General features: G+C 45.4%; 1 protein-coding gene across 2 annotated transcripts in view; it reads left to right on the forward strand.

Moving 5' to 3' along the window:
* The first annotated feature begins 666 nt into the window (after window positions 1–666).
* Window positions 667–15,465, forward strand: part of GANC (glucosidase alpha, neutral C) — a 53,051-nt gene continuing 38,252 nt past the window's right edge. For both annotated transcript variants that reach the window (XM_074997064.1, XM_074997065.1), the window contains exons 1-6: window positions 667–770; window positions 8,357–8,419; window positions 9,940–10,048; window positions 11,446–11,573; window positions 12,249–12,431; window positions 14,025–14,073. In XM_074997064.1, coding sequence (XP_074853165.1) covers window positions 742–770; window positions 8,357–8,419; window positions 9,940–10,048; window positions 11,446–11,573; window positions 12,249–12,431; window positions 14,025–14,073 — 561 coding nt within the window. In that variant the 5' untranslated portion in view covers window positions 667–741. The remainder of the gene's footprint in view (window positions 771–8,356; window positions 8,420–9,939; window positions 10,049–11,445; window positions 11,574–12,248; window positions 12,432–14,024; window positions 14,074–15,465) is intronic.

Raw genomic sequence — 15,465 nt, forward strand, 5'->3', positions numbered from 1 at the left:
TGGAAGAAATTTGCCAATCACCACAGAATTTTCTTTTTTAAAGAAATAATGTAATACCAAGAAATGAGTCCAACCCAGGTCAGTGATGACCAAACTTGTTACAACCTGAAAGAAGATTGGTGGTATAAATGCAGTTAGTTGCTGGTGGGGACACAGTCCATTTCCTAATGGACGAGTGACCATAGCATAAGAACTACCATCGATGGAACTCATTGGGAACCACAGCAGAGAAAGTAACTTGCTGATCATGTGAACTGAATTCCCATCTGACTGTAAAGGAAAGGCCTGTAGGAAGAGCAAGAAAAGCTTCCCTCTAGTGTAATTGCTCTACAAACAAATTGTGAGTTTGTAGAGCTGTCAGCTGTCAGTCTGATGATGCTGCCAATACTCAAATAAAAATGCAGAAGTGTAGATGTTTGCCCGGTATTTGTTTTCTAAATACCTTCTCCATCCCTGCCCTGATAGGGATTCTCTGGGCACCACATTAATAAACATGTCAAGCCATGTTGTCATTTAGTTGATCTTTACAAGCAAATTGGCATGCAGACATCGGGTGACTAAAGAAGTACTCCATTTCCCAGAATCCTGCCAGAGAAGGTGGAGTCAAAGGCTGTCATTGGTTGAAGACTTCCGTCTGTGATTGGTCCCGCACAATCCCTAGTGAAGGTGAAAAGACATTTACAGACAGACACGGATCAAGTCAGAGCACTAAACTTCAAAAAAAAAAACTTCGTGAATTTAATGGAACCAGCTAAGGAAAAAGAAAGCAGGTAAAAAACAAATAATTGTGCAATTGCCACCTACGTTCTGAACTGACAGGATGTTGCTTGGCTGGAAGGGAAAGAGGGAGGGGAGAGGATGACCCTTTCTTCCTGTACATTGTTTTCTTCATTTTCAGTTTTACTCTACAGACATAACAGCTGTTATCACTTGAAAACTTTGTGCCTTTAACATACAATAAGAAAGGTTATGAGTCATTTACAGTATAATATTGAGAAGACACTGCAAACAGCAGGCAAACACTGATATTACCAAACAACATAATGACAAAGACCTTGACAGATTAGTAAAAGCGTGCCTTTTTCCATGTTGATGTCTAAATATATTGAACACGCATAAACATGCTTGTTTTGTAATCAAATAGGTTCGATTTCATGGAACTCACACATGGAATGATTCAGCTCTTGCCCCAGTAGTTTACAATCTAATTTTATATGTAGTGTGAGAAAATGGGGTCTCAAAGAATGAGAAGTGGAAGGTGTGAAGAAGGTCAAGGGGGACAGCAGCAAGATTATGCTATCACCCAGTTTAGGCATGTGCCCGGCTAGACGATTCATTTTAAAGGTTGGGTTGTTAGCCAAACGTTTGAGTGCTTGTCTTTGTGACCTAAATAGCATTTTCTACATAGGTGTTTTGTATGTAATTTGCGGGGGTGGAGGGTTAGGGGCGAGTTATAATGAAGAAGGTAAAAACAGGTTTTGTTGTTATGCACAGCTGTGTAGTGAGGCAGACTGTGTTCCCTCTAGTCCCAAAATATTCTCCCTAGTTGGCACTCATAGTCCCATCCCGGCAAGTCAGGAAGTATAAGAGTAGGGCCCTGCTCATGTGCAAATTCAAAACTATACAATTAGGCCTCGGAAAGCATCTAAATTGGTTAACACTCTGCAGCAGCAACTTCCCCTCCATGGATATCCACATCTTTGCATCAGCTGCACTGAATGGCCACAATCACCCTGATTTATTGCCCTAATTTACACGGGATAGTAACTTATGTCTTTTACAGTAATATTCTTACACATCTGCCTGCCTTTGTATTTCCATTCCAGTCCATTTGATGAAGTGGGTTTTACCTATGAAAACTTATCACCTAATAAATCCATTAGTCTCTAAGGTGCTACAGGACTCCATGTCATTTTTACATGAGCTAGAATGCCGAGTATCTCTGCTGTGCAGTTCTGTGTATGCCCACTAGCTGAAATTTAGACTCCTACAAATTTAGGTGGCAGCTGCTTGGCGGTCAGTGGTGCCTAAATTTTGGCCTTAGGACTAGATTCACGAAAGGATTTAGGCATTTAACTGCCCCTTTGGGTGCCTAATTACAACAGCTGGCAGCAGAAGACAATTTCTTGGCAGGAAGGAGACAAGCTGCTTGAACCATCCACAAGGCCTGGGAGTTTGGAAGTCGAGCAGCTAGTTTTTCTGCCATGTCCCAGATCCAGCGATGGCAAAGCTCTTTCCCCATTTGGTGCTCCTAGAGGGGGAACATGGATGGTTGGGGCCATGTGCTGGGTCTGCTGGGTGTGAATGGAGAGGTACAAATTATGCATAAGCAGCTCAAGATTTGTGCTGCCACAGCTGCTTTGAAGGTGTCATGAGCCTGTCACTTTAGAATATTTGTTATTTTGATATCCTGCTAGAATTTTGCTGAGGAATGAGGATTTGCTAAAGTTTATATCTCAGCAAAGCCAGGATATTTCATGGGGCATCAGACCACAGGAGATGGAGTTGGGGAGACAGAAGGGGGACTTTCCTCCTCTCAGAGACTGTGGCCCTTCACGTTCTGGGCTGTGATGCTTTGTGTCCAAAGGCAATTGTCTGGGACTGCAGCACTGTGTCAGGGTAATTGCAACCTGTATTCACTGTATCTGGCAATAGTGCTTAATTCCTTAGGCAGTCTTCACAACTCATAGTTAGTGCTGGAAGTAGTAGGGGGACTCAGGCCGACCCTACTCTGCCAAGTCCTGACCCAGGGCCCTGTAGAACCAGTAGGATTCTATAAATTTCAGATTCAGGTTCCTATCTCAATAAACATATTCCCTGGGCCACTCCCTACCCTTGATTCCAGCTCCATTTCATTTGTTTGTTTATTGCAACCAGCAGTTAGAGCCTGATTCAGGAATCACTTGTAATTCTCTGGGCCTGCATTATGTATCAGACCAGACGTGATCATCATGGTCCTCTGATTTACAATATATGAGTCTATGAATTGATGATAATACGGTTTGAAATCAGGTCACAGCTGCATATATTAAATCTATCCACAATTTTATACGTTGCATGTATAAACACAGCCATCCTGAGTCAGACCAATGGTCCATTTAGCCATTATCCTCTCTCTAGCAATGGCTAGTACTTGAGCTTCTGGGGAGTGTACAGAACAGGACAATTGAAGTGATTCATTTCTGTTTCCCCCTCCTAGCCTCTGGCCGTCAGAGGTTTAGGTTCACTTTGAGTGTGTGTCTGCATCCCTGATCACCTTGGTTAATCAGCCATTGATAGACCAAGCCTCCTGGAGCTAAACTAATTCGTTTTGAACCCATTTATACTTGTAGCCATGCTATTCGCAGACTTCTGTCATATTTCTCCTGAATTGTCACCTTTTAAAACTTAATAACTTTGATCTTCTAATTTGGTCTGGTATACAAGCCATCCCATACTTGTGATCATCTTGTTGTCCTCTGAATCTTCTCCTTTTCTGCTATATCCCTTTAGAGATGCAGCAACCACACTGGATATAGTATTCAAAGTGTGGGTGTACCATGTATTTAATGTGTTGGTGTTATAATATTTTCTGTCTTTTTTCTATCCCTTTCCTAATAATTCCTAGGATTCTGTTAGTCTTTTTGATCACCGCTAAGCCTTGAGCTGATGTTTTTCAAAAAGCATTTTAATTTGTTGGTGCATATTTTTAAATGGCATTTATCAGATATTGACAACTAATGAGATCAAATCCATTGGAAGATGTAAGGAATTGTCAGACCTCCTGGCCTTATTTCTCCCTTGATGCCTGAGGTATTTAGTTATTTATTTGCCATTAATTAAAGCATAGAACGTAATGACTAGCATCTATTTTCCTGAATTCTTTGGGCTCAACTATGATACTTCAGAATCTGAGTCATGCAGCTCAGGTTTTACTGTCTGGAAACCTCTGGCCTGTTCTTGGAAAGGCTTGATCATCTGTGCGTGAAAGTCATATGCATTCAGTACCCACTGTGCCTCTGAGGAATAATTACTTCCGGAGCAATTGGGAAGCACACAATGGGTGCCCAGCAGAATTTATTACATCTCTCTTACAGGCAAGGCCAGCAATCTGCTCACTTAAGCCCTGCCATCATTTCTGAATTTGCCCCTCTCCATTTCCATCTCTAGAAGTGGACCATAAACTAAGTTACTGAGAATGCCAAAGGACAACTCACCTCAAACTGTAGGCCCCCCAGGGTGTGTCTACACAGAGGGAGCGTCTACATGGGCCATGCACTCTCCCAATTGGAAAGCGGAGGAACACGACCCAGCCGTCGAAAGCTGGACCCCAATCCTGTAGTGGTAAGAGCACCCCCTGTTGACAAACCACATCGAAAGAAGGCACGTGTAGACACTCGATGGCCTGCTCTTCCAAAAGAGGACTCCTCCATTGCAGTGCCCAGCTGGAGCATGGAGACACCCTGCACTGCAGAGCACGGCTCCATGATCTGTGCGCCCAGCCACTCTTAAAGCCACACGGACCCAGAAACCCCGTGGCAGAAAGCTGAGAGCAGGTGAGCTGCAACAGCACGAGCTGCCACTAGCACACCTGCTCAGCCACCCCCGACGACTCCAGAGGCCACACGGCCAGCGCCCAGCAGCCTCACGAGCCCCAAGCTCCCTCCCCCAGAGCTCTCACAGGATTCCCAAGAGCCTGCCCCAGAGAAGAAAAAAAGCCTCCTCCCGCCCCCCAGCCAGAGCCTGATCTCCAAATCCTCCTAGGTCTCTGGAAAGAAGAAGAGATCCTCCAGGAGATGGGGGTCAAGTGGAGGAATGCTGCAGCCTTTGCCTGCCTGGCCTGGGGACTGACCAGCTGTGGCCAGCCAGAGCGGACCCTGGACCAAGTCCAGAGCAAAGTAAAAGAGCTCCAGCAGGGCTACACCCAGGTCTGGGACAAGGCTGGGTGCTCAGGGGCAAGTCCCACCCCCAGTGGTCCTGGACATCTCTGCAGACCAGCCTGATCCAGAGGGGCTTGAGGAGCCAGGAGCAGCCAGCCTGGGACTGGTCCAGTTTGGAGGGTGACCTCATCTTCATTGTCCTCTCACAGTCATCCGGCCAGGCCATGGGGAGCCGGGCATCACCGGAGGTCATCGAGGGATCCCCGGTAAGTGCATGGTGGGGCAAATGCCTCGGCTGGCAGAGTGGGGGGTGGCACAGCTCCCAGTGGGCCGGGGCCAGACACCCCGGCCGGTGTGGCCCACGGCATGCCCCTGGCGCCCACCCAAACCACCCAGCACCTGGACCTGTGGACAGCTCCCAGCACCCAGATGCACAGTGGGATGTACATGGGCCAGCCCACACCCAGGGATGGTTCCACTCAGGGGGGAACCCCTGTGCGCACCTGACACCAGATGGATGGCATTCCCCACCAAACCTGGGCCCTGGGGAACGGGCTCCTGGGGGGGATGCAGTCCCAGGGGGATGGGATCCAAGGGGGGGTGAAGGAATGGGGTCCCGGGGGCATGGGGTCCCAGTTGGGACTGACACACCATCTGTCTCCCCTTCCAGGTGCAGCAATCGAGCGCTTACACAGCCCATCAGCCTTGGTGCTCCCGAGAACCCCCCAGAGGTGGCGGACAGGGTCCAAGTGCCTCCAGCAGCACCGATGCGCCGTGCCCACAGCTGGAGACCGCAGCGGCGCATGGGGGACGACACCACCAGCCTCCGCCAGGCCAAGCTGGCTGAGCGGTGCCTCCAGTTGGAGGAGGCCAACCTTGCAAGGGGGAGGGAGGCATGGAACCGGCTGATGTCCCGCCTGGAGGGCATCCACAGGACCCTGCAGGAGCCTGTGGGCAATGTAGCCTGGCTCCTGGGCCTCTGTGCAGCCCCCCACCACAGGCCACTCCCTCCCCAGAAAGGTGCCCCCTGCAGGACCCCCCCAATGATGACACCCCTGCTGATATTCCCCAACACCCCTACCTTCCAGTGCTCCCTGCAGCATCCCACTCCCGCCGTGGAGCTCACACCTGGCAGGGGAGGGGATCCTGGTGCTGACGGGGCTCTTGGCCTGTAACCCCTGTCCCCAAGTGACCCTCCCAGTTCAGGCCCCTACCCTCACCTCTTTCAGTTCAGGCCCCTCCCTGCCCCACAACGTACATGGCTGGCCCCGCACCCCTCATTGTAAATAGTTGCACATTTGCACAGGCTCCGGGTTGTGGTTCGTGGTTATAAAGACTTACTGCACACCAATGCCTGTGTCCCATGGTCTCACGGTGGGAAGGCGTGGGTGCAGTGGTGGTAAGAGTGGTGGTGCATGTGGTGTGGAGTGGATGCGAGGGAGGATAGTGCGGGGTGGGCATCAGGGGGGTCAGTGCGGCCGAGGAGTGAGGACCACCTGGAGGGCCTCCCGGATCTGGACCCCATCACAGTTCGCAAGGCGACAGCGGCCGGCTGCTCGAACCCTGCGGTGCACTCTGCCACCCACTCCTGGATGTAGGCGACCCCTTGCCCTCCACGATGTTGAGGAGGGTGCAGCAGGCGCCCACCACCTGCGGGACGTTGTGCACCCCAACCTCGAGGCAGGCAAGGAGGCATCACCATTGCCCCTTGATTTGCCCAAAGGCCCACTCGACCACGTGCCAGGCCTGGTTGAGGTGGGTGTTGAAGGCCTCCCAGCTGGGGTCGAGGTGGCCAGTGTAGGGCCACATCAGCCATGGCAATAGGGGATATGCCGCATCCGTGATCATGCACAGTAGCATGGCGATGTCCCCAACCACCAGCTGCCACTGGGGGATGAAGGTGCTGACCTACATATGCCAGCGCAGGCTGGAATTGCAGAAGACCCTGGTGTTGTGGGTTCACCCTGCCCAGCTCACACAGATGTCCATGAACCAGCCTTTTCGATCCGACAGGGCCTGGAGGACTACCAAGTGGTAGCCGCTCCGGTTGGTATAGTGGCCAGTGCTGTGTGACGGGGCACAGATGGGGATGTGCATCCCATCCGGGACACCAAAGCAGTCTGGGAATCCCAGTGAGGAGAAACCCCCGATGATGGCATCCAGGTCCCCAACACAGATGACCCGGTGCAGGAGCATCACGTTTATGGCACAGACAACCTGCATGGGAGGGAGGCCATGCGCTCTCGTGTGGGTGCGGCAGGGTGTTCCCAGCCAGCTTCCCCCCCACACCCCTCCAAGCCTGTATCCCCCAGGGGTCCCCATGTCCCCTCCTGGCCAGCAGCCCCCAGGGGTCCCTGTGCCGAGGAGCCCTGTCCCTGTGCCGGGGGTGTGCCCTGGGCCCAGCTTACCTCCATGAGGACCGCTCCAACAGTGGCCTTGCGCACCCCAAACGTGCCTCACTAAGCAGTAGGAATCCAGGGTGTCCAGTTTCCATTTTGCGATCGCGACCCACTTCTCAAGGGGAAATGTGAGCCACATGGTGGTGTCCTGATGCCTCAGTGCGGGTGCCACACATTGGCATAGCTTGTGGAAGGTATCCCGGCTCATGCAGAAGTTCCGCAGGCATGTGGCATCCTCCCATTGCTTCAGCACCAGTGGCTTCCACCAGTCTGAACTGCTGGGGTGGCTCCATGAGCACTGGGGTTCCTCGGGAGGTGGGATGCAGGCTGTGGAGGGTCCATGTCCCTGGGGGGGCACTCTATTTCCCAAGGAGGATGGGGGGTGGCTGTGGCAACCATGCAGATGAGGCGGGCAACGGTGTCCATGATGTCTGTGTTCAGTGCTAGGAGCAGGGTGTCATCCGCCATGGTGCTGCTGTGCTGGGGTCTGCGTTGATGCTGGCAGCTTGGCAGGCCTCAGCTCGTGCAGGGAGGGGGAGTAGGAGGGGTCCTTTAAGGAAGCATCTGGCTGCAGGCCCTGGAAGGGCTTGGCAGCCACGCGAGCCCATCTGCGGCGTCTCCACCTCCCTTCTTTCGAATGAGCGCTGGTACCCGTGTGGGCGCTCACTTTCGAAACAATGGGACAGATTGTCGAAAGAGGGGGTCGGACCCGTGATTCGCCTTTGTCATATGATCACCCGCCTTCCAATGCCGGGACTTCGATTCCTGGCTTTCAGTTTTGCCCTTTTGATGGTGGGCTTCCGTGAAGTCACAGCCCAAGTGTGCTCTGTCCGCTCTTTTAGCTATCAATTCAGTAATGTTTGTCTAAACATTGAGGTCTATTAAACTGAAATTTTGTGCTCAAAATCAAAAGAATAATTCATTTATTTCAATACAAAGGCTCAAAATGGTTCTGATCCCATATTCCTTGCACTTCAATGCTGTATAAACTGTCAGCATGTTCTTGAATCCCCCCTGCTCTTGTGCAGGGTCTGTCATTATTTGGTAATTCAACAGGGGTTTAGAAAACAGGCTTCCTAAATATTCTGTTTTCTTTAGTGTCCAAGATGAGGCTGTGGGCAGAAGCAACTTTAAGAACTGCAACCACATTGCTTTCTACAGGTAAGGATGTGGACTCCAACCCAAGACTATTTCTCACATATGGCAGGATAGATTCTAATTAAGAGAGTATCTTTCTTAAAAAAACACAATACTGATATTAAAAAATAAATTACAATTCCTAATCATATCTTAATTTAGAGCAACCAAAGAATACACAAAGATTGCCATGGCTTGAGAATGAATACTGCTTACCAGGAGAACTTTCCACTCAACACTAATACCATTTTTGGAAATAATTAGTATATTCTAAACAGTGATGGGGTCAAACTGAAATCTGATATGCAGGATTATTTCATTCTCTGCAAAAATTCCAGAAAAGTCCAAATTTGAATCTGTATCTTAACAAGCACCTATACTATTTACCTTTAGAACAGATTGGAGGGGCTTGTTTTAGGGGTGAAGCTAAATGCCCTGTTACACGCAACAGGATAACTTTTCTTGATCCGTAGTTTTTATATGTTTGTTTCCATCTTGATCATACTTTTATAGATAGCATTTTTAAATGAGCCTGTATTTCTCTACTGTTTTGTAATCTATACAAAATACATATAAATCATACATACACAAGGGAATTGCTTTACCCACCAATGAAATGCAGTGACTCTTTACCAGGGCATATCAAGCCAGAAATATGACAGGAAGTGAATTTCACCCATTAGAAACTGCAGGGGGAACTTAATGAGGCAGAATATCATTGTCTAGCTTGAAATTTGGTCAGGGTACTTGGGGTTAACCCCTTTATTGCAAAAACAATTGTAGTAATATTTTTTAGTGATTATGAACTCAAAAAACTCTTTTGTAACTCATACACATGATATTTTTATAAACTTTTCAGGAGACGAATCATTTCATTCTCTATCAGCCCCTGACACAGCAAGAACCTAGTCCTGGTCAAGGCTTCCAGGTGTTACAAATAGTTTATAGTAATGTCTATAACAATGAAAAAATGGAAGATAATGAATGCAACATTGTTTCTGAAGGATGCTCCCCAAGCTCTGGTCTACGCTAGAGGCATTATTTCAAAATCACCACAGTTGTTTCAAAATAAGGGGTTGTCCATGCGCTCTGGACAATTAGTTATTTTGAAACAACTGGGAGTTATTTTGAAATAATGTGGTTCTGATTTTGAGATGAGTAAGTGCCTATTTCAAAATAGTTGTTTCAAAATTGTGCTAATGTGCATGGGCAGGGGGTGTTATTTCAAAATAATTGGCCTCCAAGGACCTGACACAGCCACAGACCTGATCACTCTAGGCACATCTTTACTAACTCTACTGTTTCCCCACCCGTCCATGCAAAGTCTTAAATTAAAGAAACTGGCCACAGAAGAAGGTTTGAAAAATACAGTTAGAAGTAATAGTATTCCTTGAATTCCATCATCTCAGAGAACTGCTTCACAAATGTGAAAAATGCAATAAAGTTATCCTACTCAGTAAACAATTCCTATTTAATGTGGTTTTCCCTAACATCATACAAACCATGACATACATAGAAGCCAAAACAATTCTCTCTTTTTGCAGGCGTCAGAAACGTCTGCATCCTGGGAAGTCCTTGTATCGAGCACTATTGGATTCGGCTACATTAAGCAATGATGGTGTCAAACTCCAAATAATTAATGAGAAGAATAAGGTGAGAGATGCAGTAGTAAATTAGAGACTGTCAATTGGGAAACTAGGGCTTTTCTCTACTGGCACTGTTTAAAACGAGGCTGATAATATTTGTCCACATTTGTAAAGTCATTTGAGATCGTCGGATGCATGTAGTTCTGTGTTAAAATGCAAAATGTTAGTATCATAAAGACGTCCTTGATAAAGAGAGGCTCCTTTAAAGAAATTAAATATTAAATTTTAAATTAAATATTTTTAATATGTTGATATATTTTTATTTCTGACACAATACAAAAAACCTAAAAAGACGTCTTTTTACCTGAGAAAGCCTTAAAACTAAAAGCTGTTCTCCCTCATTCCCTCATTCCAAAGTAACAAATTTAAGTCTGCCTTAATCCAGTGAGAATAAGGTAATTTGTGTGCTGTAGTGCATGTAAACTGAAAACTTTAGCTAGTGCATAACGATAACTTCTATAGTTTTCAAAAAAGAATTTTATGTTCTGTAACTTTTTGTCTGGAAAGTTTTTCTTTTAAAAATTTCACAGATAAGGAAGTTAGAGGAGCAAAGGTGTTAGCATTTTAAGCTTTTGGGGTTAGGAAGAGCTGTATAGCAGTCCCTACAGCCTGATAGAAGGAATGACAATGACTTTCTTCCTCACCTACAAGGGATTGATGGCCAAAATTGCAGGTGTTATGGTAGAAAAAAAAAGTAGGGGTGGGGGTCAGACCATTGCAAACAGTGCAAAGATTCCAAGATTTCTGTATGCAGCAAACACTACACAATGATAGAGTTATATGATTCCACTTTGTATGCCTGTGAATTACAAAGACCAGTTAGAGACCTAGTGGGTAGGTAAATAGCACGCTTTTTTTTTTTTAATTTCCCACTGTGCAGCTCCATCAGTTTAAGCACGATTGGGAATACTGCTGTAGTTAGGGCATTCACATAGTTAACACATTGCGCCCTAATCCTTCTCACAGCAGTTCTCAGTGAAACAGCAGTAAAAATGCTTGAGCCTCAAGTCTTATCTGCACTAGTGCTCCTGCCATTGGTGGTATTAGTGGAGTTGCACTGATAGAGTGGTGGAAATTTCCTGAGAAATGCTAAACAAAACTTCAGGGTATTTTTTGTTTTGTTTTGGTTTGGTTTGGTTTTTGTAAAAAATTCAGTTTCACTTACAAACTAAGAATATTTGTTTCTTAAAAACATTGAAGTAGACTGATCTGCAAATTCAAAGGCATAGTGACTGTTAGTATGTGGCTTTGGGCCTACTAAACTATGCTGGATCAGAAGGAAGAGACAGATATTTTTCAGAAAATAAATGTCTGGTGATATGAAGCCAAAATTTCTGAATTATAATTGATGCCTTTATCACAGTGTAGCGCTAGTTGCTAGTGTACCTGTTTGTTTATTCTAAGGTTCCTCTCCAAGTGGAAATTTATGCAATAGAAGGCAACATTTTCAGGATTAAAATTAATGAGCTTTCTCCTCTCAAATCAAGATATGAAGTCCAGGATGTTCTCATAAAAGAACCTGCCACTCAGAGGTAAGCTCTGTGAGGTGATAAAAATATCTTAATTGCTTATATCTCCTCCTGCAACAGTGTATTGTCATCCATCTCATTTGGGTACAATTGTATTTACCCGCATGAATATCAGGAACATGTTGGGATAGACAAAAAAAAATTGGCTTATAAATGTAAATTTGTGTCTGAGAATAAATTTTGCCCATTGAGAAAGATGAAAAAGGCTTGCATGTTAAACATGTAATTATATAAATAGTAACAAAGAGGTAGCCATTTTAGTCTGTACGCTAGGTGACAGGCCTGTCCTTTTGTATAGACAACCTCCTAACCTGAGAAGATTCTCACCAGCAATCCCAGGCTATACACCACAGTAGTACTAATCCTGGAACTTCTCCTTGCAACAAACCCTGCTGCTTGTATTGAAAAAACAACTATTGAAAATATTTAAAGAAACTTTGTAGCTAACTATTCAACTGTTCAGTCTGTGGGCCAGACCCAGAAATCCTTAATGTTTACTCAGAAACCACAATTAAGAGAATGTAGTTGTGCTTCAATAGCAGTTTAATAAATTAGCCTTATGTTATACAATTATTCTTAAATTACTTTTTGTCTAATTTCTTGTTTATCTATAATAACCTAAAACCCATGGAAGGGTATTATCTCTCTCTCTCTTTTTTTTTTTTTTTAATTTGTCAGACTCTCAATAGCCCAGAAGGAGGCGGGTATTCTGGTGTTAACGTGTGATGCTGAGGACCGGAAGCTTCACATCACAGCAAATCCATTCCTGATAGAATTAGAGTCCCAGGGTGAGACTGTACTCAGTGTGAACACCAATGGTCTGTTGAACTTTGAGCATCTACAACCACCACCCCAAAACAGGTGTGATGTCTCCATATCCCACAATCATGTGCAGGGTTTGTCATCCTGGTGGGGAAAAAAAGCCAACAAAAATTCAGATCGGCAAAAACACTGCAGTGCCAAAATTTGTAATGCTGCTCTGTCTACATGCAGTGTTTGGGCACTGATATTCAGGAAATACCAACACAACAAATAAGGACTGACTCTGCTCTGACTTTCTCGCTTTTACCATATAATTATAAAATAAATCAGTTGCACTGACATTAGAGATGCAACTCTGCTCTGACTTACTCCCTGTATCAGCCCACTGAAGTCGGGACAGAATTTGATCTTATGAAACCACATGCATCCTGTCTCTGACAACAGGCACCCCCGACACTGAAGCTTAGATTCTCCCTTTGCTCATTCAGCTAGGGCAGTGGTTCCCAACTAGGGATAGAAGTCCCACTATGGGTATGTAGTGGTCCTGCTCATATGCTGATCTAGATATTGGCCTAGTTTTTCCTACAGACTACATGAAAAGCACTAGCGAAGGCAGGACAAACTAACATTTCATACAGACCATGACTTGTTGATACTATACTGTATACTATACTCTGAAATATAAGTATACCATTTATATTCCAATTGATTGATTTTATAACAATATGGTAAATGTGAGAGTCAGCCATTTCTCAGTAAAAGTATGCTGTGACATTTTCTTATTGTTATGTCTGGTTTAATAAGCAAGTATTTTTTAAGTGAGGAAAAACTTGGGGGTCCTGCAAGGCAGATAAGACTCTTGAAAGGGGAACAGTATTCTGGAAAGATTGAAAGCCACTGAGTTAGAGCATTTGTCAATGGAGCTTTCTTTTCCTTGAATCTGATGAAGGGATACCGGACCAGTATAACTTAAAACTGTTTGAACCTATTCATTCTGCTTCTTTATCCTATTTATGGGCCAATTCTGTACACTCTTGAGTACCCTTAATTCCCCTTGACTTTACTTGGGAGTGGAGGAAGCCAAGTATCTTCTTTGATCAGGTCCTTAATTTTCTACACCCAGCCTCATTATAGCTGAACCTGCTCTTTCTGGTAGCACCATTCACCATGTAGTTTCAATAGTTAGCCCTCCAGCCCTGATAGCAAAATAATGGAAGAATGAAGGGCCATAAATCAGGGGAACAAAGAATGGTGGGAGGGCATTCTGTAGAGCTAGGAAAGCAACATGGTAAATAACTACCATAGGGAAACAAATTAATTAAAAAATAAAAAAAAATTCGTTATTGACAAAGAGCCCTCTGCTTGGCAGAACACACAAAATATCTAGTCTGAATGTCTTCCACGCTGGGATAAAGAGAGGAAAATGTTGACATTATTAGAAGTAACTGTAGAAATCACAGGGACTAAGCGGAGTGGAGTAACCCAAACCTAGCTCTGGTTTGGAATGAAGATCAGTGTAAGAAATTAAGTACAGTACTAAAATCACTTGATACTTACAGATCTCAATACACATGATTACCATTCAGAAAAGTCCAACGGTAAAAGTTCCAGATATTGTAGGAGGTGTTGCAGTTTTAAAAGTTCTCTATCTGAAACCCTCTCAATTAACTGGTTATTTCTGCTCATGTTTAGCAAAAGGACAGCACAAATCAAAGAGGACATATCAGCTGACTCCTTTCAGGTAACCCAAGCTTGGTTTATGACTCAGGCATCAGTATCCTGTGGGAAGGATGGATTAGTTATAATTAAAAACTATGTGTTTATATGGCATGGGCTGGTGTCATGGCAGGGGTTCCCAACCAAACTGAGGCCACGCTGGCAAATTTCCAGGAGCCTGAGGCTCAAGTTTCACCTGTATAAAATTGTGTTAAATAGGTCAGAGGCATACTCTCAACCCAATATATCCTGGTACTGTTGCAGGATTCTCTTTGAAGAGATACCTGGTCCTGACAGTGGATTAAAAACACACATCTGTCTCTGAGTAAGCTATGTTAATACAATGGTATAACAACAGTCTTCCTAAGTGCAGATGGCTGTTTACTCCACCATATTGTTCTAACTGACAAGAAGAGAGACTAGACATGGTTCCACCTGTGTCATGCCTAGGGATCCACCCCAGATCAACCTTACATGTGGACTAATGAGTTCTCTTAGGCTGCATCTACACTAAGAGATAAAATCGATATCTAATAAATTCAAATTCTTAATCGCGATATTATGAATTAGAATAAAGCATCCACAAAGCTACTTGAAATTCAACCCACCTTTTCTCTGTGTCGAATCTCCGCTTCCCTGTTGCCCCGTGCAAATTCAACAGCACGAGCACTATATTGTGGGTACCAATCCCACAGTGCTTTAGCCCCGGTTGCTAGTAGGTGTTTCATGTTGGAATTCCAAGCACTATCCCAGAATTCAGTGCATCACTAACCACACAAGAAAAAGAACTGGAGATTGCACCATTTCCTGCTGCAGCATTCCAGCACAAGCATGGATCCACGAACGCTTCAACTAATAGCACAGGTTGTTTTGGCAACCACAGCATCTGTCATGTAGTTTGTCCTTCAGTTCCAAAGCTCAGTGATGCTCCACTTGTGTATCCTATTGGTGCTGCTGATGATGATGATGATGATGATGACGACGAGGATTGTGTTTTGGAACAGCAATTGTGCCAACTGCAGGTCAGGAACGCACCACTGATGGCTGCCATGAATGCATTGCTGATAGTGGAGCGGCTGTTTTGGACTTGAGAGACCAGCACACACTGGTGGGATCACATCATTTTGTAGTCCTGGGACAACCAGCAGTGGGTGCAGAACTTTTGCATGTGCTAGTCCGTCTTTATGAAACTTCGTGATGTGCTGATCCACACCCTGAAGCACAGCAACACCACAGTGAGGCAGGATTAACGGTACAGAAGCAAGTGGCAATTGTACTGTGGAAGTTTGCAACCCCCAACAGTTGCTGCTCAGTGGCAAATCAATTCAGGATGGGCAGATCTACAGTGGGGTTCATGGTGATGGAGGTGGCCCATGAAATCTGCTGGCGTCTCCTCCTGAAGACTGTGACCCTGGGA

The sequence above is a fragment of the Carettochelys insculpta genome, chromosome 6 (genome assembly GCF_033958435.1).
Source record: "Carettochelys insculpta isolate YL-2023 chromosome 6, ASM3395843v1, whole genome shotgun sequence".
NCBI lineage: Eukaryota > Metazoa > Chordata > Testudines > Carettochelyidae > Carettochelys > Carettochelys insculpta.